This window comes from Podarcis muralis, chromosome 4 (assembly GCF_964188315.1).
Source record: "Podarcis muralis chromosome 4, rPodMur119.hap1.1, whole genome shotgun sequence".
Taxonomy (NCBI): domain Eukaryota; kingdom Metazoa; phylum Chordata; class Lepidosauria; order Squamata; family Lacertidae; genus Podarcis; species Podarcis muralis.
In genome coordinates, this window is record NC_135658.1 from 67,011,527 (window position 1) to 67,036,762 (window position 25,236).

General features: G+C 42.2%; 1 protein-coding gene across 7 annotated transcripts; it reads left to right on the forward strand.

The window, feature by feature from the left end:
- Positions 1 to 844: 844 nt before the first annotated feature.
- ASB9 (ankyrin repeat and SOCS box containing 9) lies at positions 845 to 24,611 on the forward strand. Of its 7 annotated transcripts, none has more exons than XR_013392634.1 (9): positions 3,763 to 3,882; positions 4,005 to 4,167; positions 9,842 to 9,921; positions 12,367 to 12,474; positions 13,058 to 13,208; positions 14,183 to 14,317; positions 15,227 to 15,356; positions 16,460 to 16,651; positions 20,191 to 20,358. XR_013392634.1 is itself a non-coding variant. In XM_028727642.2 (9 exons), exons 2-9 carry the CDS (start codon positions 4,074 to 4,076, stop codon positions 20,203 to 20,205), a joined length of 813 nt encoding a protein of 270 aa, XP_028583475.2. In that variant the 5' UTR covers positions 3,764 to 3,882; positions 4,005 to 4,073; the 3' UTR covers positions 20,206 to 20,358. The 7 variants fall into 7 exon arrangements, 5 of the variants coding, with proteins under 5 accessions (XP_028583472.2, XP_028583470.2, XP_077783622.1 ...); XR_013392635.1 differs by lacking the exon at positions 20,191 to 20,358 and adding an exon at positions 19,592 to 19,629; XM_028727642.2 differs by lacking the exon at positions 15,227 to 15,356 and adding an exon at positions 19,592 to 19,629 and having other exon boundaries at positions 3,764 to 3,882.
- Positions 24,612 to 25,236: the final 625 nt, after the last annotated feature.

Sequence of the window (25,236 nt, forward strand, 5' to 3'; positions counted from 1 at the left end):
CAATGGTGAGCCACCATCCCACCACAGGCACCTATTCCATTAGTCTGTTATCTTGTCATGACCTTGCTTTTTCAAAAGTGGGGTTTCTGCCCGTGTTACTTTATTATGTAATATCAACCTGAAAGGAAGTTGCCCCCCCCCGGACTATGACTAATTTATTCATTGGTTTATGGTCCATAGTAAAGGCTGTTTGGTCAAGAACTGAATTTCAGGTTGAAGCTGTTTCCTGGCACCCTTTCTACGAATGAGTAAGCACCTTATGCTGAGCTTGGTCCAAAATGCTGGGACGTGTTTACACTTGGGTGCTCTTAATTTTTATTTAGGGGGTGCCACCACCTTGACACTGGGTGGCATCCCTCACTAAATCCCATTTGAGTTCCTGTGTGTATATTTATTTACAAATGGTGCTTTAAATGGTTTATGTTAAAACAAGGGCGTTTGGTGAAACTTCCTAAACACAAGATTGAAACAAAATGATACGGCTCAAATAAAACGGAGTCGTGTACAAAACAGAGAATAGAAAAGTCACAAGAATCTGAATCAGTGGAAGCTTGGAGCAACCGTTGGTGTTTAAGAGGAGTTTAGAATATATCATTGTCTGCCTCATGAATTGTCTGGTGTGGGTGCTGTCCCTGAGAAGACTCTGTCCCACGTTGTCACCAAATGACGATCTGCTGGTTTGGGTCAATGTGTTGCTTTGGGGTCCCTGCACTATAAAGGCCCCTCCCTCCACATGCCTGTAATCCTCTTCACATGTTCTGTGCAAGTACACTAAGTAGAAATGGAAGGAGGAAGGGGATCGCAATTGCAAACCTTCCCCTGACACATATATGCTCTGTTGAATGTGGGGAGTGACACTAAAAGAAACCATCACATTGCCCAATTATGTGGCCAGAACCGACACACATGTTTTAGATCCTTCAACTGGAAAACTGTAGGTTGTTGGGGCAAGGACTTCCTGCCATAGTGAGTGTGGTGTGTGTGTGTGTATTATGTATGTATTATATATACATACACACCGTGAAGCTAAAGACTGGTATTTTAGGAGTACAATTGGGACCTGCAACAGAATAGTGTACAGTGGTACCTCGGGTTAAGTACTTAATTCGTTCCAGAGGTCCGTACTTAACCTGAAACTGTTCTTAACCTGAAGCGCCACTTTAGCTAATGGGGCCTCCTGCTGCTGCCGCGCTGCCGGAGCCCAATTTCTGTTCTTATCCTGAAGCAAAGTTCTTAACCTGAAGCACTATTTCTGGGTTAGCGGAGTGTGTAACCTGAAGCGTATGTAACCCAAAGTACCACTGTAGTGTGGAATGCTCCTGTTCATTATTCCAGTCAGTCAGCCATGCCTGTACCCAGGATACTCCATTACCCTCCTCATCCATTTTGCCACCATTCTGACATCTGGTTTGCATTCCATGACAACTGAGCAGGCTCATTAGGCTGTCTTTTGACTCCCCTCCTTTTCAGGGTTCCCTCCCCAGATATTTTCTATTTCTACAAACTTAAGGGCTCCACCAGGCGGTTGATAGTTTCATCTTGTGTATGCGTGGTCCATTTTGCATACATAAGCGCTGGCACTTTACACCTGCACATCAGAATCAGAAGGTATGATGTTCAGAAGCAAAACCTGAATTGTGAAAATTGCAGCTGCCTTTGATTTGCCGTTTTTTATAGTAAAAAACAGGGACTGTTGAAAAGACTGGATAGCTTTACCTTGAGCATAATGAAAGCAGACATAATGCAACTGTTCCTACATTGCTCTGCCAATTCTCATCACTCAATCCTGATGTATAGCCCCTTCTCCCATTTTAAGTTTACTGTCAGTTATGTGAAACGCGGTCAAAGACCAGACTGTCAGACATATCAATGTGTAGGATTAAGGCTGATGTTTTACTCTGGAGGCTAAGAGCTATTCCAACAAATGGAATAATGGCATGAGCTACCTGTGCTACTCAGTCCGTTCACATTTTCTGAAAAGAGCTGTTGTGATAGGCTGTGCTTAGTTCCTAAATGAGAAGAGCACTGAGTCATGATTTCTGAAGCCCTTCCAAGTGTGTGGAAGCTTGAACGGGAAATATATTCTTAAATATTTCAGAGTTGCGGGTTGGGGATAAATACTTTTATTTGTATACATCATTTAATGTACTTTACAATTTAATTAAATTAAGGGACGTGGGTGGCATGTGGTCTAAACCACAGAGCCTCTAGGGCTTGCTGATCGGAAAGTAGGTGGTTCGAATCTCCACGATATACCGTAGTGAGCTTCCGTTGCTCCGCCCCAGCTCCTGCCAACCTAGCAGTTTGAAAACACACCAGTGCAAGTAGATAAATAGGTACCGCTGTGGCGCAAAGGTAAACGGCGTTTCTGTGTGCTCTGGCTTCCGTCACGGTGTCCCATTGAGCCAGTAGCGGTTTGGTCATGCTGGCCACATGACCCAGAAAGCTGTTTGTGGACAAACACCGACTCCCTTGGCCTGAAAGCGAGATGAGCGCCACACACCATAGTCGCCTTTGACTGGACTTAACCATCCAGGGGTCCTTTACCTTTTTACCTTACGTTTAAATTAACTGATGATGCTACAGTGTGTTTAGATAACTATTTTTTTTCCTTGAATTCTACCTTTTAATTGTCTCATTATTTATCCACAACACAAAGCCCTGTTTTTTTATTATCATGGTTTCTTCAACACACTAGGAACCATTCCACAAACGAGGAAACAAACCACAACTTATTTCACTGCCCGCCCTACTAGGGTACTGATTGGCCCATTTGAAATTAGAAGTTTGGCGGGTAATCCCCCCCCCCCTTGTCCAGCCGTGGCTATTACTGACATCAGCCGGCCCCACAGGTGATCCTCACCCCACCCACCCCAGCTCTCCGCCAACCCCAATCTGAATCGCCACTGCCCACATAGGGTAAGTGGTTTTATCTGTACTTTAATAATAGTAGTAATAATAATAACAAACTGCCAAAAGAAGAACACAGGATCCTCATACATTGCAGTCACCACTGTCTTATAATATGCCAGTCTCCTCCTTTTCCCCTTGCTCAGTGAGCCTTAGAGAGGCTCATGAGTGGTCGTTGCTCCTCTCTGTTTTCATTTAATTATAGTTGGGGAGTTGCCAGCCATTTTTCCTTGAAGGGCCACTAAGTTAATAAGTTTCTATTCAGGTAAAAAAAAAAAAAGCAAACTACCAAGTGTAATATTAAGTCCCTAAACAGAAACGGATAGATGGGGTGGGGGTGGGGGTGAATAGAACAGTTATTCTAACTGGTGTGTTGGTTTGAATGGGGTTTTGCTTTGTTTACCCTTCATCATGTGTCGTCTCGAGTTCATCTGTGGTCAAGATATTAAAATGAAATAAAGAAGCTCTGCCTAACACTGTGCTTTTTCATGCCATAGGGAGTATAAAGGAGCAGTTGGAAACAGCTCTCCAAACATGTGGTTTTAATATTCTTGTGGTATGTGGTGCAAAAACTTCTGTGCAGAAAGGATTCAGCTTGCCATTTCTGCGTGTAGTCATGCTTTTTTTGAATGTTTGTGATGGTATGTCTAAAAACAAATTAATTTGTGCCTTGTGATAAAGGCATTGCAGACAGCGCTAACCCCCCCCCCTTCTCTTTCTCTCTTTCTCTGTTATAAATCCCCTGAAGGCACAGTTTGCTGAGCTAGTAAAACTGGCTCTTTCTGTCTTGTTTTTTTGGCAACTGAGAAGTTCCTTTCTTATAAAAACAGAAGGCAAACTCGCTGATTGGACATGGTCCTGGAAAGGATATGACATCAGCCACATCCCTCACTTTGTTCTCTGTGCCCGAAATCTTCATGTACTTTTTAACCCAGTCAATGAAGAGGTGTTCTGTTAAGCTGGAGTGCCCAGGTATTTGGGTTCCTGTAAACTTGATGCTAGCACTGAAGCCTTGGTCTTCTGCAAAATGTTCTTCACTTGCACACACACTGCTTAATAAATGACTCATAGAACTTGGGATATTTTTTTAACAGGCGAGATGGAATTTGAACTCTTCTCAGCTGTGAAGTGAAATCACAGTAGCCAGACTGTCCAGTGTCGCAATGGATGTGGAAGGGGCAAATGCGAACGCTGGCATATCCCAGAGATCAGAAAGCCAGCCTCATCCAACATACCTACCTAACCTACTGATGGGAGGTAAGTAATAATGCTGTTTTTACAAAAGGGAAGGGAAGAGATTGTTTCAAAGTGGAGGTGGAAGGATCATAGCTGCACAATGAGAGTTAATGTATAGAATTATGTCTTTAGAACATTTCTATACCACCTTTCAGAATAGTTTAGCAATGCAAATAAAAAACAATAAAATGCAGCAAAAAGCAAATGTAAGTGTGAAAAGCACCACAGTGCTTAAAATAACAGAGTGATCTATGTAATTTTAAAAGCATATGGGAGGTAGTTAAAAAGCCTAGATGAATGGAAAAGTTAAGGTGTTATCAGTCTAACTTATGACTTGTTTTGAATCATTGCCACTAGATGTGAGCAAGCATACAATAAGTTAAGATAACTGGCAAACCGCTTTCACCAGCGTTTTTTTAAAAATATAGAACATTTGGCATTTGTGATAAAGAAGAGTTCTTTCGCAGTTAGATGAATCGATACTTGCTCTTGTTGTTGATTTAGAAACTGATTTAATGATACAGCATGTGAGCTGAACATGCTGCCACAATGAATGAGAGCGTATTTAAGATTAGAAGTATGCGGGATGAAGATACATATAGACATTCGCTTTACAAACATTCCTGTTTTACCAGATCTACTTTTATGAAGATATATATATTATAATATTGTAACTGTCAGGAGTAGCTGACGTGGTGGGGCAGTGCCATGTCAAGTGTTGTTGCTGCTACTACTTACTGGGACAACGTGACGCTAGGGTAGATAGAAGTGAGACTCTATAGGTGTATACGGGAGGTGTTGCGGGATTTGTTCTACCAGAGTGACTCTGCAAACCTGGCTTCACCAACCCTTCCACCTGTGCCCCAAACCCATCTTGGTAAACAGAAGTGACACTATGTGCACATAGAGTAGGGCCCACCTGCACTATAGATTTAAAGCAAGTACAGTGGTACCTTGGTTGTCAAACGGCTTGGCTCCCAAACAAATCGGGTCCCAAACGCCGCAAACCCAGAAGTGAGTGTTCCTGTTTGTGAACGTTTTTTGGAAGCTGAATGTCCGACACGGCTTCCGCAGCTTCAGATTGAGTGCAGGAAGCTCCTGCAGCCAATCGGAAGCCGCGCCGTGGTTTTCAAACTGTTCTGGTAGTTGAACGGACTCCTGGAACGCATGACGTTCGACAACCAAGGTACCACTGTAGTGGCCTCCCCCGAAGAATCCTGGGAACTATAGTTTGTTAAGAGAGTTGTTATGAGACCACCCCCATTTCCCTAGCAGAACTACAATTCCCAGAGTTTTCCGGGACCAGGAATTGACTGTTAAGCCAATCTGAGAATTGTGGATCTATGATGGGATTTGGGGTCTCCTAACAACTCTCAGCACACTTAACAAATTAAACTTTGCAGGATTCTTTGAGGGAAGCCGTGGCTGTATCAAGCAGTATGATCCTGCTTCAAATATATAGTGTAGATAGGGGCCTACTTCTGTTACCCTCAATATTCAGTTTAGTGGAGGAACGAGATCCACATTGCTTATTTAATTTCCAAGTCCCATAGCAATATACATTTCCCCCCTTTTAATTCATCTGTCATTATTTTAAGCCTGTTCTCTGAGACTTAATTTAGATATAACTTTTATTTATTACATTTGTACCCTGTCTACAAGCTCAGTTTTATTTTTTTTTAATCTCAGAATAGTCATGTCAGGTAGAACAGGATGAGAAGACTGGGTACTTTGCCAAATGCCAACTAAGGAATTTCATGGCTGAGGGCAGTGCTGTGCATTACAATCAGTGCAGGAAACACTGGTGTTAACATCAGCATTTCACGCAGCAAATATGCAAATTGTGGCTAGGCATGTACATGTCTCTTTAAACAACCACATGCACGTGTATGGGAAATGAGAATTCCTGGATGCACATACACAATGCTTTGTGGCATCTACAGTACATGCATTTCTTGCAGGGCAGTCCAGTGTAACCAGGGTGTTTTCCTGGAGCAAATGTAATGGGGGAGCTTCCCTGAAAGAGGATTGGAACCTGGCTATCTCACATCTTAACGCAAACAGTTTGGCTGCTGTACCACACTGCCTGTTATGTTTATGGAGGATTGGTGTACAAATTGCAGCGGCAATCATGTTTTCCACAGTTGCACCAGAAATCCTAGAGGGAATCATAAAATGGCGTGGGAGGGTCAGAGCAGCATGTGGGGGTGGTGAGGACAAGATCATTCTGTCTGGCAGGCAGCAGTGCATCGATGGAACATTCATGCAACATTCAACTCCACCCAGTATATTCATTTCACATATTTGATCAACGAATTCAGAAAATCATACATTGCAGCCTTCTCCTGCAGGTGGAGAATTACAAGCCTGAATGCTCCCCACTCTAAAAACAAGCCATCCTTGTCCATGAAAAACTAGCACATGAAAGAGAAGAGTTATGGCCAGGCTTTCTCTCTGATATAGAAGCTTTCTTTATGCAGGAAGTTTATGGCATAGGGAAACATTTAATCCCACCCTGCATTCTGAAATGGAAAATGTGACGCCTCCTCATACTGAGTGGGACCATTGGTCCATAGAACTCGGTACTCCAGGGGTGAGGAACCTGTAGCCTTCCAGATGTTGCTGAACTACAGCTTCCATCATCCCTGGCCATTGACTCTGCTGGCTGGGGCTGATGGGAGCTGGAGTCCAATGATACCTGGAGGGTCACAGTCTACTCTAACTAGCAGGATGTTTTCTGAGTGCCTGGAAGAGGCCTGTCCCATAACTTGGCACTTGCCCATTTAGCTGACATTGAATTTGGGACCTTGCAAGGCATGATGTGATCTACCACTTAGCTACGGTCTTCCTTGGGTACAGTCTCACGAGGGTTCTATTACATGATGTTCTGCAGATACAGATTGGATCATAGCTGGCTGTAACCTTGGAAAATCATTCACAGCAGACAAGTAATTCTGTTTGCATTTCCTTCTTAGTTTCCCTGTTGATCTGATGGGGGAGGTGGTGATTTTTACATGGATAAGAGACATTGATGCTGAGTTTAGGATAACATATTATTTTTCAGGATGTTAAAAACAAACTGCTGACGTAGCTACTTAAGAAGAGGTGCCCAGGGCTTACAAAATTTAATCAACTTATTCAATTATGATTTGCAAGTGACAGCAGCAAAATAGGGAGAAGTGTCCCCCAAATTAAGCAAGTTCAGCTCCCATTTAGAAAATAAAAGTTTTGTTTCAATGAATTTGTCTGAGCTAGTGTTTCCACTGTGGTCTCATGGTTGTCATTATTACATAGGCAAACGTTATTGAAACCTTTGAACAGTTGGACTCCAAGGACAGTCTTTATGCTCTCCTGATTCTGATCAGTTGTGCAGCACTGTTGATTTATCATCTCCATTGTATAGGTAATGCAACAGGTGAGCTATATCCTCATTAGAGGCAACCTACTTCTCTTTGAGGATAGGGCAGAGGATGGTGGCCTGGACGCAATGCATGAAAATAGACCGCCATCAAGTCCGACACCCATAGCATGTAATAACATAGTCCTCTGGTAACTGGCACCAGGTAATACCACCCAGGTGGCTAGATATATACCCTAAGGACTACGTCAGTGGATCATCCTGTAGGTATTATATTCTAATGTTAAAGGTAAAGGGACCCCTGACCATTAGGTCCAATCGTGGCCGACTCTGGGGTTGCGGCGCTCATCTCGCTTTATTGGCCGAGGAAGCTGGCGTACAGCTTCCAGCTCATGTGGCCAGCATGACTAAGCCGCTTCTGGCGAACCAGAGCAGCGCATGGAAACGCCGTTTACCTTCCTGCCGGAGCGGTACCTATTTATCTACTTGCACTTTTTGGGGTGCTTTTGAACTGCTAGGTTGGCAGGAGCAGGGACTGAGCAACGGGAGCTCACCCTGTCGCGGGGATTCGGACCGCAACCTTCTGATCGGCAAGTCCTAGGCTCTGTGGTTTAACCCACAGCGCCACCCGGGTCCCTTATTCTAATGTTAAACCATTCATAATTTTAAAAATAACATATTCATTTGATGTTTTTCATGTCTGTGGCTAAAAGCTGGAAATTAAGATTTAGGTATGGAGCAGTAGATCAATTCATCTAAACTCCCCTCACTAATGTGTCACAGATTAAGATACATCACAATGAATTGGTGTAGTTCAAATGTGTAGAGTGCTACAGCGCAACCCTATGCATGTCCAATAGAGTTTACTCCCAGGTAAGTGTGTAGAGAATTGCAACTTTACTCTTGGAATGCTGGGATTTTGGTTCAGATTCCCCATGAACATCACTGATTACTTTAAACCAGTCACTGGCTGTGTTCACACATAATTCTAAGCCATACTTTGTTCAACAAACCATGAGTCATGTCACAAGCAAGTGAACAAGCAAGCCATGCCTTCTTTTCTCCAAATTTTGGCTTGTTTTCCAACTACTCTTGCCTTGTGCCGTTTTAGCTTTACAAGTGTCAGGGGTGAGGAGAACAGACTCACCATGGTTCAGCAAGGCTGTTGGGTTCAGATGTGACACCAAACCATAGTAAAAACAAGGCAGAGTTCATAAGTCAACAAACAGTTATGGGGTTTTTTTGGCGGAAAACAAACTGTTATTATTTTACTGGGATGGGTTTGGACATTCAAACAAACCACAGTTAGGGTAAACAAGCCATGGCTTAATATTGTATGTGAACCAGGACACTTTGCCTCAGTCTAACCTCAGAGGTTGTTGCAATGATATAAGCATAAATGTGATTGGCCTGGAAGAGTTCTTGTCAATGAGAATGAGCAGAACTGAAAGAAAAGTATGAGGGCATGGATGAGATAAAAAAATGGAAAGGAGTAAAAAATAGTTAAGGAACAAGTTATTGGGAGGGTATTTTGATACCTTTTCAGGTTTCACTGCTTTGCTGAGCTGTGTTTCCAGTGAGCCATTATTGAGGATTTATGTTTGTTTAGCAGTTTGGTTAATGATCTGTGACAAAACATGGAAGAAGGAGTCTCCTCTCACAGATAGATACTGCAGCATCTTTATTATCAAATTGAGCAGAAAACCATACATTGCCAGCAGCTGGACCTTCTCTCATGATGACATTCTGAATGGTATAGCAGTCTCTAAATCATTCCAGAATGTAGCAGTTGCTGCTACTGTTGTTATTAAACAATTAAAGTGCATGCTGTCCTTATTCTGTGGAGTTTACCAGCTAAAATCTGACCCAAGAGAAATAACAGAGGAAGGGGAGTAAAAACAGTATAGGCAGGCACACCTGGCATAATCTGTCGTTCTGCCTACTAGGTAATGCAAACAAGGAGAGTATATCAAGGTAGTATATATATGGATACTAGCCAAGCATCATCATTGAAGAGGAAAAGAAAAGAAAAGACATGCCAATGGATGTGCTATGATACTGACTTTTTATCTGTTTCTCTAGCATGCAACAGTTTGGTCTTCCCTCGAAGTTCATTGCCTTGAGATCAGGTTGACAGGTCGGGTAATAAAACACAATTGCTTTTGCTTACTGAAGCAGGGATGAAGTAATCACATTTAAACACATGGATATCGCTTAACCTTTAAGAATCCTTTTAGACAGTGCCGGATTTACTGAGCTACTTTCCCCAAACCAAGAGTAGATAACCTCATTTAATCACATTCTGATTCTTAAACCTTGTTTCCCCTCTTAATGCAGATTTTGTTTCTGACTGGTCTCCTTTGCATGATGCTTCCATTCATGGGCGGCTGCTTGCTCTGAAGAAACTCATCCATCAGGTACTGCACCATTAGGGAGATAAACACTGAGTTTGCCTTGCTCATTAAGCCTCTTGTTGAAGGCACGCTCCATTTTATGCAGTAAGGTAGCAAAGGTTTGACATACGTGTTGACCTGAAGGACTAAAATGTAACATTTTCAGAAAATGGTAGTCTTGTGAGCTATTAAAAAAACAAAACAAAACAAAACAAAACAAAAGCACCCCAAGAGTTGAGGTAAGAGTTGAGAGTTGGAAAGGGAAGAGATCCTTTCAGTTGTTCTTTGTAGGAAGAATGGTGATTATCCATCTCACTTTTGCATAAGTCCACGAACAACAACGGGAGCTTTCTGGAAGCTACATGTTAATGTTGAACAAGCGGGCTGAAAAAAAGAATTATATATAGCTTAAGAGGAATGCTACACATGAATCCCATTAAGAAAGTTGTATTGAAGGATATCGTTGAATGGACCAGACCAGTAGCAGCTGGTGAGGCGGAGCAGCATTGCTCACTCGACTTCCCATGTGGAGGTCACTGCCGATAACAGAGCAGGTGAGGCCGTGGTGACGCTGGCGTGGTGCAGATGCAGCAGCAGAGCCAGTCCAACACTTCTCCTCCTGCAACCATGCTGACCTCTCTGCCACCTCAGCACACCCTTGATTATCGGTAGCAACCTGTTTTGGGAAGCCAGGTGAGTGACACTCTGCCCCACTAGCTGGTACTGGAACAGACTGCCTTGGAAGGCGGTGGATCCTCCTTTGTTCAGAGGTTTTTTTTAGTGGAGGCCTGAAGGCCATCTACCAGGGATGCTGTGACAGTTGTTTGCTGCATTGGCAGGGAGGTGGGCTACATGGCCTTTGAGGTCACTTCCAATTCTGTGAACAGGGATGCTTCCATATGAGCACTTCTTTCTGTGTCCACTCACTTTTTTAATAGGCACCCATGTTGTTATTAACTGTTGCAGTCTAGTATTTTGTGGGTAAGCCCCCCAAGTTTTTCTACCCTCAATTTATAGTGATTATTTTGCAATAAGATGCAGTTGCAGCATCAGCTTGTCCAGGGTGAGCAGGTGAAATGCTATTATGGTATTTCGGGGCTCCAGTGCCTTTAAACTGAACACTCTGTCTTTGCAAGTTCGGTCCATTTTATTGATGAACTTTTTATTGCTTTTGATCCAGGCCTAGGGGCGAGTAGTTAATAAGCCTGCAATAGACCCTATCTAATTCCCCCGGTGTTTGTTTCGCTTTCCAGGATTGTAGCAGGGTGTGGGGCAGAGTTTTACGGTGCAATTCTAACCATGTCAGAAATCAGTCTTATTGAGTGCCATGGGATTTGCTGTCAAGTTAGGATGGTAGCCTTACTTACTGATTTCTTCTCACTTCCTTTTTCTCATTTTTAAATGTTGAAACTTAATGCCATTTTACCGTTTGAAAAAGAAAAGAGAAAACAGTGAGAGGGTATCACCCCCACCACTCTGGAAAAGAAACGGACATTGCGGAAATTTACAAAGGCTATTTAGATCAGAGCCCAGATCAACAAGCTGAAACTGCAAACAGGAGGCTTGTCATTAGCATCAGGATGAACCTTCCTGAGTGGAATTTACTTGTAAATAGGCATTGCAAAAGGAACATGGGTGTGGGGAATGGCACTGCTGACTAATGCAGTAGTATATTAACAACAGCTGTGCAGAGTCTCTGAACTTTGCAATGTAGTTCTCCAACCAAAGAATGTGAATATGAATGTATTAGATGAAAGTGTTCAATTCTATATTTATAAAAGGTATCCTGTTAGGAGGAAATTGCTTACAGAAATGTATATTAGCCGACACTGTATGTAAAAATGTGTTTATTAGGATAAATTTGCATGAAAATGCTGATGGTTTTTTGTGAGAATTAAAAAATCCCACATTGCTGCAGAAATGTCGAGCACTGAATTTAAGATTTGAAAAATGGATAAAATGAGAGAACAAGCTGACAGATTTGTCCATCACTAGCTACCAGTCAGTGTCTGGAATTCTGAACTAAATGGACCAATGGTCTGAGGCAGTGTCCTACGTTCCTATGTTTTCATTTTCAGTCTTTTAATAATGGTGGATTAGCGAAAAGGTCCCTACAATTTCTAAGGAAACTGGGAATAGACAGATAGCGAAGCAACACATCTGCATTCTGCAGATGCATCATTGTTGAAGTAAGTTTGCATATCAAGAATAACCCTTGAGTGAACCAATCATTCCTCATGTCAGTGGGACTTACGCAACTGAAACAACAATCGCTACCGTCTCTGAGACCAAGGGTGCTCCAGTGCTTAGGACTGTGATGCTGTACACAACACTTACCTCATTTAATTTAAATTAATGGGACTTGCTTCTGAGTATTAGTGAATAGACTTGCACTGCTGGCAACATAAAACATTTCAGATTCATGCAGGGATCAGCCTCTAATTATCCTTTCTTTTTATTTTAAACCAGGGAAGTAGTGTGAATCTTGTGACAGCAGATTGTGTGTCTCCTCTCCACGAAGCTTGCTTAGGGGGACATTCTGCCTGTGCCAGTGTCTTGTTAAAACACGGGGCCAATGTGAGTAACTTGAAGATGTCCGGGATTTGGGTGCATGCAGAAATAAGATGCCCTGATAGCTCAAGAAAGTGAGCCATGCCAATGATGACACACACACACCCTCGGCACTACTTTCTCATTGTCGCTGACCAATCTGTGGTTGGGAAAAAATCCTTCCCAATCACCGCCAGGACAATCTATTAAGAATAGAATAAATATTCTAGAATTGCATATGCTATGTGCAAGGTTGCTGCTGACTGATTGCAGTAATTTGTTTATAGAAAACAAGGCCAGGGGCTGGAATCTCTCTGAAAGTCATTGCCCCTGATCTTGGCTGGATGGGAACAGGGTGTGAGCAAACCACATTCTGATAATGCTCCAAACATTCTTAGGACTGTGTCTTAGCACTGAAAACAGCAAGAAGGTCTCAAATTGAAAGCTAGGTGGCATATGCTTATTTCTGGCTGATGAAAATGTCACGCTTAATGCCAACAAAATGACTTATGGTGGGGTGGTTAGTAAATATTCATTTACATGGCTGTTTTCCCAATGCTTGTTCCACTGCTTTAGGCAACATCTACATTGCTGGCTCTTTTCCTTTCAGGTGAACATGGCTACCATTGACTGGAACACCCCTTTGTTCAATGCTTGTGTCAGTGGCAGTGTAGACTGCTTGAACCTGTTACTGCAGCATGGAGCCAGCCCCCATGCCGTGTGCGATCTGGCATCACCTATCCACGAAGCTGCTAAGCGAGGTAAATGTCAGCAGATTTGCGGATGATACAACAGTGGTGGGGCTCATTAGTGAGAACGATGAGACTGCTTATAGGAAAGCCCTGATCTCAGGGCCAGCTGCAAGGAATAGCAAGCAGGGAGTAGGAAGGAATGAGATAGGTTTTAGGTTATGTTATGCTTTTAATAGGTTATGTTATATTCTGGATTATGTTATGTTTTTATAGATTATGTCTGAATAGGATGAGAGTGTTGGAGATACGTGCAAATGTGTATGTGAACCCGGTCTTGGGGTGGGTGTTTGATTTTCGTTGTTGTGTATACTGTGTATATACGGACAATGACAATAAATTTATCTATCTATCTATCTATCAGATGTGCCTTTATGCCAACACAATCTTTGCATCCATTGTTTCATTTAAATGCATGGGTTGCATATAAACTCAAAACCACCTGTGATGTGTATGTATGTTTAATCAAACCATGGTTTATGCAGCCAGTTTGTTTTCATTAACCAGCATCAACCACAGTGCTGGGTTTGAATGACACGCCTAACTGCAGTTAATCTGAAACAGAAAGTGATTCCAATCACTACCTCACAGATGCACCAAAGGAGGAAGGGGAGGGTGCAAGTCCTGGAAGAGAGGAGCCTTATTACCATAATGATAAACCATGGTTTAGTGTTATCACTGAGCACAACTTCTACCACACTGGCTTTCTAAGAGGGCTAGCCCTGTTTTCTTGGGGTGGTTAGGAAATAAGATAATGCGGGAAACAATGTTTGTTTGAATTTCATTGTGCAGAAGCAGCAACCATCAATCCCACCAAATAGGTTCATTAAAATTTGGCAGAAAAAGAAACCTTATTGTTAGAGACAAAGAGAGTGGATGAAACTGGAAAATTTTTGAAAAGCCTTGTTGATTTCTATCAGGGCTACAATGTTTTAGTCATCAGGTTGGTTTTGATACGACTTATAAACTGCCTGTAATCCTTTAAGGTTATACCAAATGTGTGGAAGCCCTTGTATCCCACGGAGTCAATATTGATCACAACATAAAGCATCTTGGTACTCCACTCTACGTCGCTTGTGAGAGCCAGCAAGAGGACTGCGTCAAAAAATTACTTGAGTCAGGTAATTTTTAAAATGTTATATCCTGCATCAGGGGTAGGCAACATGGTGGACTACAGCTCCAGTTATCCATGACCTTTGGCCACACTGGCTGGGGCTGATGGGAATTGTAGTTTAAAACATCTGGAGAGCACCATGTTGGCTACCCTTGATTTGTAAGCCAAGAGCAAACTCTCTCTTCAAAGATGGATCCTTATGAAGCCAAAATGACATCATCCACGCACAAAAGAAAGGTTATGAGCCAGCCTGAGGAGATCTGTAATAATAATAATAATAATTAATAATAATAATAATATGCTGCCCATCTGACTGGGCAGCTCCCAACAAAATACTAAAAACACAATAAAACATCAACCACTAAAAACTTCCCTGAACAGGGCTGCCTTCAGGTGTCTTCTAAAAGTTAAATAGTTGTTTATTAGTTTATCTGCTTGACATCTGATGGGAGGGCAGGGTGAATTCCACTATCAAGAAGGTCCTCTGCCTGGACTTCTCAGTATCTGGGTTGGATGATGAAGGTGGAGTTGCTCCTTCAGGTATACAGGTATATAATAGTTTTTAGAAAACCCAAGTAGAGGGAGGGAATTCCAAAAACAGCAAGGGAAGAATGAATCCCCACCCCCAAAAGGGAAATAACAGTGATGCAAGAATTTTGCCTGCAGAATTTTTAAGGTGTTAACAGATCCCAGGGTATCTCTTTGGACAGCAGCCACTGAAATAAATAAGCTCATATTTTAACAAGTTAGATCCACCACAACAAGGTTCTCCTTACTCAGAGGGGGCCGTGGCCGATGTAAACACAAAACCACCAACGCCCCTTCTTGAACCTGTCCACCCCATCATAGCAATACAGGAAGCTCCCTTATATGAACCAGATCTTTTGTCTATCTAGCTCTATTTGTCTCAGTATAGATGGGCAGTGGTCGGGGTTTCAGTCAGATGCCTCCCAACCCGATGAGGAGATGCTGGGGACCGAATCTGGGACCTTTTCCATGAGAAGCCTACTGAGCCACAGTCTCTCCTCAGATCAGGAGTACAGAGGGTATTCTTCTCCTTGCGCTGATTGCATTAAAATTGCAAATTTACTTAAGGCCACTAGGAACATACCATACCCTTATAGCAGGGGTGAGAAGCCTGCTGAACTCCAAATCCTATCAGCCCCAACCAGCATGGCCAGTGATCCGGAATAATGGAAGTTCTAGTCTAGCATCCCTCTCTCTCTCTCTCTCTCTCTCTCTCTCTCTCTCTCTGTGTGTGTGTGTGTGTGTGTGTCTGTCTGTCTGTCTGTCTGTCCCCTTGTGGTGGTGGGGAGTGCACAGGTTCCTGTCTCACAGTAGAATAACAGAAGGATCTGGCAACTTCTGTTTCAGTGTATCAGAAGAAGTGTGCATGCACACGAAAGCTCATACCAAGAACTAACTTAGTTGGTCTTTAAGGTGCTACTGGAAGGAATTTTTTTTGTTTTGACTATGGCAGACCAACACGGCTACCTATCTGTAAGTAGAATAACAGATACAGTCAAACCTTGGTTGTCGAACGTAATCCATTCTGGAAGACCGTTTGACTTCTGAAATATTCGGCAACCGAGGCACGGCTTCTGATTGGTTGCAAGAGCTTCTTGAACTCAAGCGAAAGCCGCGCCGGACGTTTGAGTTGCCGAACTGAGAGATTCGCACCTAATGAAACCAGAGTGAGTACCTCAGTTTGGCTAAACTGTAACAAATTTTGCGCAGACAGAAGTGAACTTTGCCTTGCAGCTTTCTGCAGTTTTGCTCTGTGTTCTCCTGCCAACTCAAACACCTGCCTGAGACAACCTACGTGGGTTGAAATATTTGCTTGTTAGGTTAATTGTCAAGAACACTGGGACCTGTACTGTGCAAAGGCATCAATCTGTCTTTGTGAACATCCCCGAATCCTTTCATGCGCGTTCATTTTCCACGTTGCTTTGGCTGCAAGCCTCAGTCTGTGAACAGGCTTGAAGCCAGTTGAAATTTAAACTAAAAAAACCCCAGCAACTAATGTGCATATATAGGAGGAGATTGTGTGAGCCTTAAATGATCCTTAAACTGACCAGAGGTAATAAAGAATATGGGGAACTGCAGCTTTTGCTAGTTTTAACTTTTTCCTTTCCTTTTCTCCCCCCAGGAGCGAGTGCAAATACTGGGAAAGGACTGAATTCCCCTCTCCACGTGGCTGCTCAGACCTCCAATGCTAACTTAGTGCATTTACTTATTGAGTTTGGAGCAGACATCAGGGCTGTGAATGCCGAGGGCAAAAAGCCAGCAGACCTGGTTCCTCCAAACAAGACGCTAGTGCAGACATTGCTGCAGAGAGAAGGTGCCTCTTAATCTTGGTTTCATTCAAATTCAAAGTATTTAAGGGTGCTGAATCAAGCTTTGAAAAGGACTCTCTCTCTCTCTCTCTCTCTCTCTCTCTCTCTCTCTCTCTCTCTCTCTCTCCTCATACCACATTGTTAATTATACTTGTTAATCTGAGCTAAATAATAATAAAAAAACCTTGCAGATAACTCGACTTGGTTACAACAACTGATGCCACAATGTGACCCTGAAGTTATGATAGGGAGTACACATGCCGATTGCTACACATTCAAGGACATCTTTGTAGGATCCAGGTCTCAGAAGAAAGTAGAACTGTGTGTTCTTGTAACTCCAAAACCTTGGTTTTTATCCTAGTTACTCTTTGCAATTTTTGTTCAGAGACAAGTATCCACGCCCATATTTCTTGGTATGAAACAGAAATAAGTTGGGTGGGAAAGTGCTCCAAGAAGGAAAAAAAGTCTTGTAGGATGTACTGCCAATATGCATCATCTGGTGTGACAATAACATGTGAATGCTTTGATAGCAGGTTCCCTTCTGCTATACACTTCTTTTCAGCAAATTTATACCCATCAAAATAGACTCAATTTTCTTGTGCATATGTGGTTCATTATTATTATTATTATTATTATTATTATTAGATACTATTTGTTGCACTGAAAGAATACAGCAGATAGTATAAAAGAAAAACAGACCAGTGGGACTGTATTGTTTCAGATCTGTAAGCAAATTTGGGGACCCTCCTTATCACACAAAATTAATATTTCCTTTTGCATATTTCCTGATGAGCATAAAACTAATTCACATTGATCCTGCTTGTTATGTTTTCCAGGATAGGAGACTGTAAGCTCAGTCTGACTCTTTATCTACGTCTACACACTTAGACACACATATTCACTTAGATCAAAATGTTATATACAGACACTAGGGGATATGCATTGTATGATATAAATCAGGCATAGGCAAACTTGGCCCTCCAGATGTTTTGGGACTACAACTCCCATAATTCCTGACCACTGGTCCTGTTAGCTAGGGATGATGGGAGTTGTAGTCCCAAAACATCTGGAGGACCGAGTTTGCCTATGCCTGATATAAATGATGGTGGGTTGGTGTTTTTTTATAACGCTAGTGTAGATGTCATATATGAAGCCTTAGAAGGTTTGCTGTATAGGCCTGATGTACTACAGTAGATTATTCCTGCCAACATAGTTGCATCTGTGTGGAATCATTTCAAGGGATAAATAAAAGATGAAATATGTATATAGCCTAACTCTTGCTATCTATGTATAGTTATTATACTATTGTGAAATGTTTTGAAGGCCTCAAGATTGAATCTCACTGAGGAAAGGCTTTTAAAAGCTCTGTTGCCATATTTAATTACCATGTTTTGTAAGAAAATACGACGTTCATCTTGCAGTTGGCAGATAAATAACATAGCTGCTAATGAGAGCTAAATAGTGGATATGAATGACTGTGCTCAGCTCTGTTAAATCATAATGATATGTTTGACTTCAGTGTGGCAGCTCTAACATTTCTGTTGCAACACACATCATTCATTCAAACAAACAAACGAGCATCGTTGTTTTCCACGTATGATCTTGGATAGAGTTGGCTTTCCTCTGGGTTATCACAGACTGGCACAATAAGAAACCGGTTATTGGATAATATGACATTCCATCTAGAATTAGTGATATAATATATACTAAGCATTTTGAACATTTGAAATGGGCTGTACCAGGGCTGGATTTAGGTTTGATGAAGCCCTAAGCTACTGAAGGTAATGGGGCCCTTTATATGTCCAGCTGTCCTTTGTCAACAATGAATTGTCGCTGTTTTTTGTGTTGAATATGTGCTATATGGTAATTTATAGACCTAATAGGTATCTAAAGCCATTTGCACATGACAAAATATGTATTTTATCAAAGTCATTGTTGAACTGAAATACAATTAAGAAGACGTATATTAATAGTGAAATAGAATTAAGAAGAGGTATATTAATAGTGAAATAATTGTTAAGTCTAATTTAAAATGATTTTTTATTCATAACAAACTTAATAATGCAAACACATTGCCATATATTTTGGAAATGTACATTCAGGTTTTTTTCCTTTAAATTTTCTTGGGGCCCCCAAGAGAGTGGGGCCCTAAGCTATAGCTTGTTTAGCTTATACGTAAATCCGGCACTGGGCTGTACATAAATAAGTATTTTGATGGTGGGTTTTTTTTAAAAAAAATCATTGGGAAATCTGTATACTGTGCCCATATTCAGATATTAGACTCTATGTAGTTTTTGATGCTGGAAAGGCAATTTCCCCTGTTAGCACTGGATCATGGCCGCAGAGGAAAGTTTCCCCTTTTCTGCCTGCTGTTCATTTACTTGAGCGACCTAGAGATCTGTATTCTGCTTCTACTCTTGCGTAATGTTTTGCTCCCTGCTTGAAATCCATTGTGACACGGTTTGTGCATGTTACTCTATGAGGGGTGTCAGGGCCGAGAGAGATAACTCCCCCCCCCTTCGAATTCAATTTTTGACTTTATATCAGAGGGGAGACCTCTGCAACCACTAATGTAGCTGAGGGGATAAATTTAGGGTTTTTTGCTGACAAAAGCTGCTTCCACACTGAGCATCTGCTCTGCATGATATCGTGATCAAAAGATAATCCTCCCATTTCCCCCTCTGTTCAGCTTTGAGGTTGTTTCCCCCCCCAAAAAAAGTTCAGAAAATCTTACTCTTTTAACCCAATTAACTTCCTGTGTATTTTCCCCAGGAGATCTGTTGTTCAGTTATTCACTTGCCTTCCTAGATGGTTTTGAGCTGTGTAGAACTTGCACTAGCAACTTCCTGTTCTATAGACAATCTATCCTGTCTAGAAATCAGCGCTATCACTCTGACCTTCTCCTTTGTATCTATTTTTCTCTCTCCCTCCACCCTGCCCTGCAGTTTCAGCAAGGGGAGAAAAGGATTGCAAATTCATTGAGGTAAAGGCAGTATTTAACTCTTTCCCACAGATAATGGTCAAGGATGAAATCTCACTACTATCACCATTTGGGGCTGGAGAAAGTAGAATGGCCCACTTAACTAAAATCAATGTTATTCCAGAAGATTGCTATTTCACTTTCATCTTAAAGCCGTATGGCAATAATTGGTTGCTGCAAATTTCCCCCCCAAGATTATAGACCCAAAGATTACAGACAATCAAATCTATTTTTATATTATTCCATTGCCCATTTAGCAGTAGCCTTCGTAATACAGTCAGTTGCTTTGTTTGTCTTTGTTTCAGCCCATATTTCTCTTATGCAGTAATTTGCTTTTGACCTTGAACAATATATCTCAATTTGGAAAAAGTGAAACACAAGAATTTCTTGAAGGTTTCAGGTGCACTGTGAGAGCAGAGAACTCAAAGCTGTTTTGTTTCAGTGCAGCTGCTTCGAGTCTCAGAAAAGCTGACCTTGTGATGCAGCTGCAGACGGTGTTTTGTGGGAAAGTGTTATGAAGTCAATAATACCTTGCTTGTTTCTTTGGCCTCTTCCCCCCTCCAGGGCCCTTCTCCTTGATGCAGTTGTGCCGCCTTTGCATACGGAAGTCCTTGAGATGCAAACAGCGACAGAGAATGAGTGAACTTCTGCTACCAGATGAGCTGAAACGGTTTCTGTTGTATCTTTAAGTGTTTTGTTTTGCCTGATGGGTTATTAAAGTGTTGTTTCTTATCCAGGCATATCATTTGTTGTGATAAGGCGTAGTGCTTGTCTGTTATGGAGGTATTTGGTGTGTGTGTGTAAACATCTGATTTTTACATAGCTCAAATGTCACCTACTGTACAAAGGTAAGATTCTCACCTGTTGCTCCTCCCACTGTTGGCCTCTGGCCATGCCCACAATCAACATATGGCCCGGGAAAGGTTGTGCACAAGGACATTTGGCTGTCAGGCTGAAAAAGGTTCTTCTTCATCCCTGAAAAGGTCTTAGTCACTCCCTCTCTAAACGAAGAGAAATTGGTCAACTGCCCCCTCTTTGAATCCAATAATGAAAGATAAATTTGCTTTGAAACTTGGAAGGAAAATGTACACATAGCAGTACATGTACCAAAATGAGCAGGCTTATTTTCATACATTGGTTCTGATCTAGCTAAAGTTAACAATGGTTAAGTTCTTTTGAAGCCAATAAAGCATATTACTAGCGACAAATACACAGTTCTGGTCTTAAACAAGCCTACTAGGGAGTAAGCCTCCTTAAACACAGTGGGTCTTACTTCCAAGTAAACATGCATAAGATTGCACTGCGCACCTCTGCTTTCAGTGGAGCTTGTACATGACTAACTCTTAACTGGATTGTGGCCACCATTTGAGGATCAGGGTGCCAGTTCCCTGAAAATTCCAGCCACCTATTTTCTCATGTAATTTTTATCTCTGACATTTTGAGAAAACAGCTCTTGCTTGTACCGTGTTTTTTTTCAGGCTGGTGCACTGTGTCTTCCAGACTAGGCTACATGCATCAAACTGTCAGGGTGGTGAGTTAAACCATGTGAAAGGGTGTTGCAATTGATGTTGCCCAGTGTGGTGCAGGATGTCACTGAGCAATCTTTACCTAGGATAGTGATAAAAGGGAATTAATTTGGTAAGCAACAATTGCGCACAGCATCAACTGACTGGATCCTCTTCAGTCAGTGGGATTGCAAAGTTGTCAATGGGAAAGTTCTCCCCACGGGAAGTGCAGTGCTGTTATGAACGAGTCACAAAAATGTGAAAAGGGGTATTTTGAATATTTCAAGGCTCGCTGTTTCTCAACAAAGTAGGCGCTGACCCATTTGGAAAACAACACCTGAAATCCATATTAGGTTCGCAGCTCTGTTAGGCCAACCAAAACGCCACGAAAAGTGGAGGCAAGCTCTTGAGGTCTCCAGAACTCTTAACCAGGCTAGATTAGCCTTCTTTGACCCAGTGCCATTCAGTGGGACTGCTAAATTCTCTGATAGGTTGGAGTGCACTGCTCAAGCCTCGTTTGGGTCCATGGGAAGCCCGCCTCTCCCAGAGAGATGCCTAAACTCTGGGTCTCCGGTTTGACACCCACACTGGGCAAAATATTCCTGCAGGGGGTTGGACTAGGTGATCCTCGTCCCTTCCAACTCTTCAGTTCTATGATTCTATAAGGCCTGTCTGTGGTCAGGAAGAGGAGCAATCCAATAAGCAGACCAGCTGTGTCCACAAAGAAGGAAATAATAGGTCATGGTAAGACAAAATCCCCATTTTTCTACTTGCCCGACCCCACTCGCAGTATATTCAATATGACTTCAAATCGTTCTAAATAGAAATCAATTGATGTTTTGCTATTGATTTTGACATAAGCAGGCTTTGGTTCTTACTTGGGAGGCTTCTAGATGGTGCTTAGAAAAACTGGGACTTAGAAGGTATGATAAATTTGTTCTGGCACATAGGTGAAGAACCCAGTGAACACTGAAAGAAAATGGCACAGGAATTATCTGCCGACAAAGCTCACCTAACACGAAAAGAAAAGGGTAATGCATTACCAAATGTCAACTCTTCGGTTCTGAACAGTATGCATTACAACAATAAAATGAGTATTCCATATAAAATTATCTTTGAAAGCTTAAGTTCTGCTAACCCCCATGCAAACATGGTGAATACCTGCTTTCTGAAGTGTTTTGTTTTGATTGATACCAACAACAAAAGCTGCAGATATTGGAGCAGATTAGACTGCAGATGTTATGTATTCTTATGGAGAACTGGCTTTTCAAAAATTACAGTTGGGAAGGTCTGGACAGTTTTCATTAGTTTTAGAAATTCTGAGAGCTGGTTCACAAGCGCAGCTTGTTGGTGCATTGTCTGTGCATAAGGAGAGACTGGAGTTAAGTCTGAGCACATCACCCTGATACGTATAGAGAATAAATTTGTCACACAAGGCCCAGACATATACAACCCCATGTGCATGTAACCCAGTCATGTTGTTGTTATTCACATTTATTAGACACTTATTCCATCCAATGCCTTGAAGATAGCATTTAGACAGCAGACATATCTCCTGTCATAACCTCCCTCACTGAGAGGTATTGTATTTCTGCTTAATTAAATATTTCTCAGTTTGCATATCTACCTATATATTAGTAAGGGTAAATTTTATGCAAATACAAGTGGCCACACTATTCCATTGTATTGATGGCATCTATCCCATGTTCTTATTCCTTGGCAAACGCCTAATGAACCTACAATATTTGGGCAATGCTTGGAAAACTCAGAAAGTCTGCATTTAACTGAGCTATCCGGCTGGAAACATGAGTGAACAGAATTGGCAGCCCTGTCTCCAGTAGACTGCACAATGTTAGTTAAGATGCGTGCCTCTCTTGAGTTTTATTACATATATTAAACATTTACAGCTGATCTCTCTCTCACCAAACCACCTCTATTTCCTAAACTACATTTCCCAATCTAAGCACAAGATGGCACTCTCTTACTGCCTTTCATCCGGGCTCACTCCACTCGTCCAGGAACATTGCGCTCAAACAAAATCCCTTCAGAAGTGATAATGTTAGCTTTTCTGCTGAAAAGAACAGCAAATGGACTTCTCAGAGTTCAGAAGTCTTAGTGGGAAAATGCCAGATGAAGTGAAGGCTCATGAAGGCTCATTTTAGTATACAGAGAGAAAACTCCTCCCAAAGTAGAAGGGTAACAATGCAATTTTGTGCACGTCTTCTCAGAAATAAGTCTCGCTTTGTTTAGTGGCACTTACTTAAGTGGGATAGCAGCCTGAACTGAATTACCTGAACTGCTTTGCTCTATCATTCAAGCAATGCACCCAGTGCATGCAACATTAGAAACAAGCTGGCTTTGTTCAAAATCCACCACGGTGCATGAACGCAGACTCCCCAAGTGTCTCTATTTTCTAGGGACAGTCCCAGATTTACAGAAGCCATTCCGATTTCTGATTTGATCCTGGAATGTCCTGTTTTCTCTTAGGACATCCCTAATTTGATTGGAGAAATGTTGGAGGGTTAAGTGACCCCTGAGCCAGGGAGATACCACCTTTAGAAGACGTCTGAAGACAGTCCTGTATAGGGGATATGTTTAATATTTTATGTTTTATTCTCTTTTTATATATGTTGGAAGCCTCCCAGAATGGCTAGGGCAGCCCAATCAGATGGGCGAGTTGTTGTTATTGTATAGGATATTTTTATTTTCATCAGAGAAATGTTGGAGGACATGTGAACATCTGGGTTGACAGAACTCCTCAGGGAAAGCCAGGCCCCATTGCTTCTTTGGAGGGCCCTTCGGTCGGTTGCTTTCATAGCTGGCCTGCGCCAACCAGGTCATCTGAGGGCCTGATGCCCTGGAACCCCCATTACCATGCCACAAGGTAAACATTGGAGCAAGTGCTACCAGGAAGGCAGTTTGCCAGTTGACAGCCTCTCTGTTGTCCTCACTTGTGTCCTCAGGGCAATGAATGAAGGGCAGGCCAGTCTGTTAGTAGCAGGCATTTTAGACAGAGTCTGAAGCCCTGTAACTGGCAAATGACACCCCCCCCCCCAGTCCCATCCTGGAATGCTGGACCTGGGAAAATGGGACTGTATGAATCATGCCCGCTCCTTAAGAACATAAGACAAACCCTGCTAGACCAGACCGAAGACCCATCTAGTTTTGTTCTCATGATGGCCAACCAGGTCCCTGTGGAAAGTTCTCACAAGCTTCCCATAGGCATCAGATTGGCCACTGTGGCTACTGACACATGACACCTATGGACGTACCCATCTGCTTTGATTTTGTGTCCTGGTTTTTTAAGGCTGGCCGCAATGGGAGCAGAACTGGTTGCACAAGTCTCTGCTCCAACCTCCTACATAAAAGCATTGTAGTCACTCCACCTTGTTTTCCTCATTTCTTTTAGGTGTGTAGCTCTCTTTAGGTGAGAACACCGAGTGTGTCCTTTGGAAGGATGTGAGATAAGTTGTGCTTTGAAGAGGAATAAAGCACCATGAGAGCCGAACCCTTTTACCAGGAAGGACCATATCAGATACAGTGGTACCTTGGGTTAAGTACTTAATTTGTTCCGGATGTCTGTTCTTAACCTGAAACTGTTCTTAACCTGAAGCGCCACTTTAGCTAATGGGGCTCCTGCTGCCGCCGCGCCGCCGGAGCCCGATTTCTGTTCTTATCCTGAAGCAAAGTTCTTAACCTGAAGCAGTATTTCTGGGTTAGTGGAGTGTGTAACCCGAGGTACCACTGTACTATTAAAAATAATAAAATAAAATTGAATAACCTCCTCATGTGCAGATGGTATGATTAAATGAACATCGTATTGTGTAGTTACATACAGGTGTCAACTCAGCATACTCTCCAACGTTTCTCCAATGAAAATAGGGATGTCCTGTTCCATAATAATATTATTAATACTAATTTTACTATTCCCTGCCCATCTGAGAGGGTTGCCCCAGCCACCCTGGGCAGCTTCCAACATAATATAAAGGCATAATAAAACATTAAATAAAAACTTCCCTATACAGGGCTGTCTTCAGATGGCTCAGGGGTCGGATAACTCCATACTCTCCAATATTTCTCTGATGAAAATAGGGACGTCCTAAGG

Coding starts and splice junctions, on each gene's coding strand:
- ASB9 (XM_028727639.2), top strand. CDS start 4,074: ATGGATGTGGAAGGGGCAAATGCGAACGCTGGCATATCCCAGAGATCA. Junction 12,475..13,057: donor TGTTAAAACACGGGGCCAAT/GTGAGTAACTTG, acceptor TTTTCCTTTCAG/GTGAACATGGCTACCATTGA. Junction 13,209..14,182: donor CCACGAAGCTGCTAAGCGAG/GTAAATGTCAGC, acceptor TAATCCTTTAAG/GTTATACCAAATGTGTGGAA.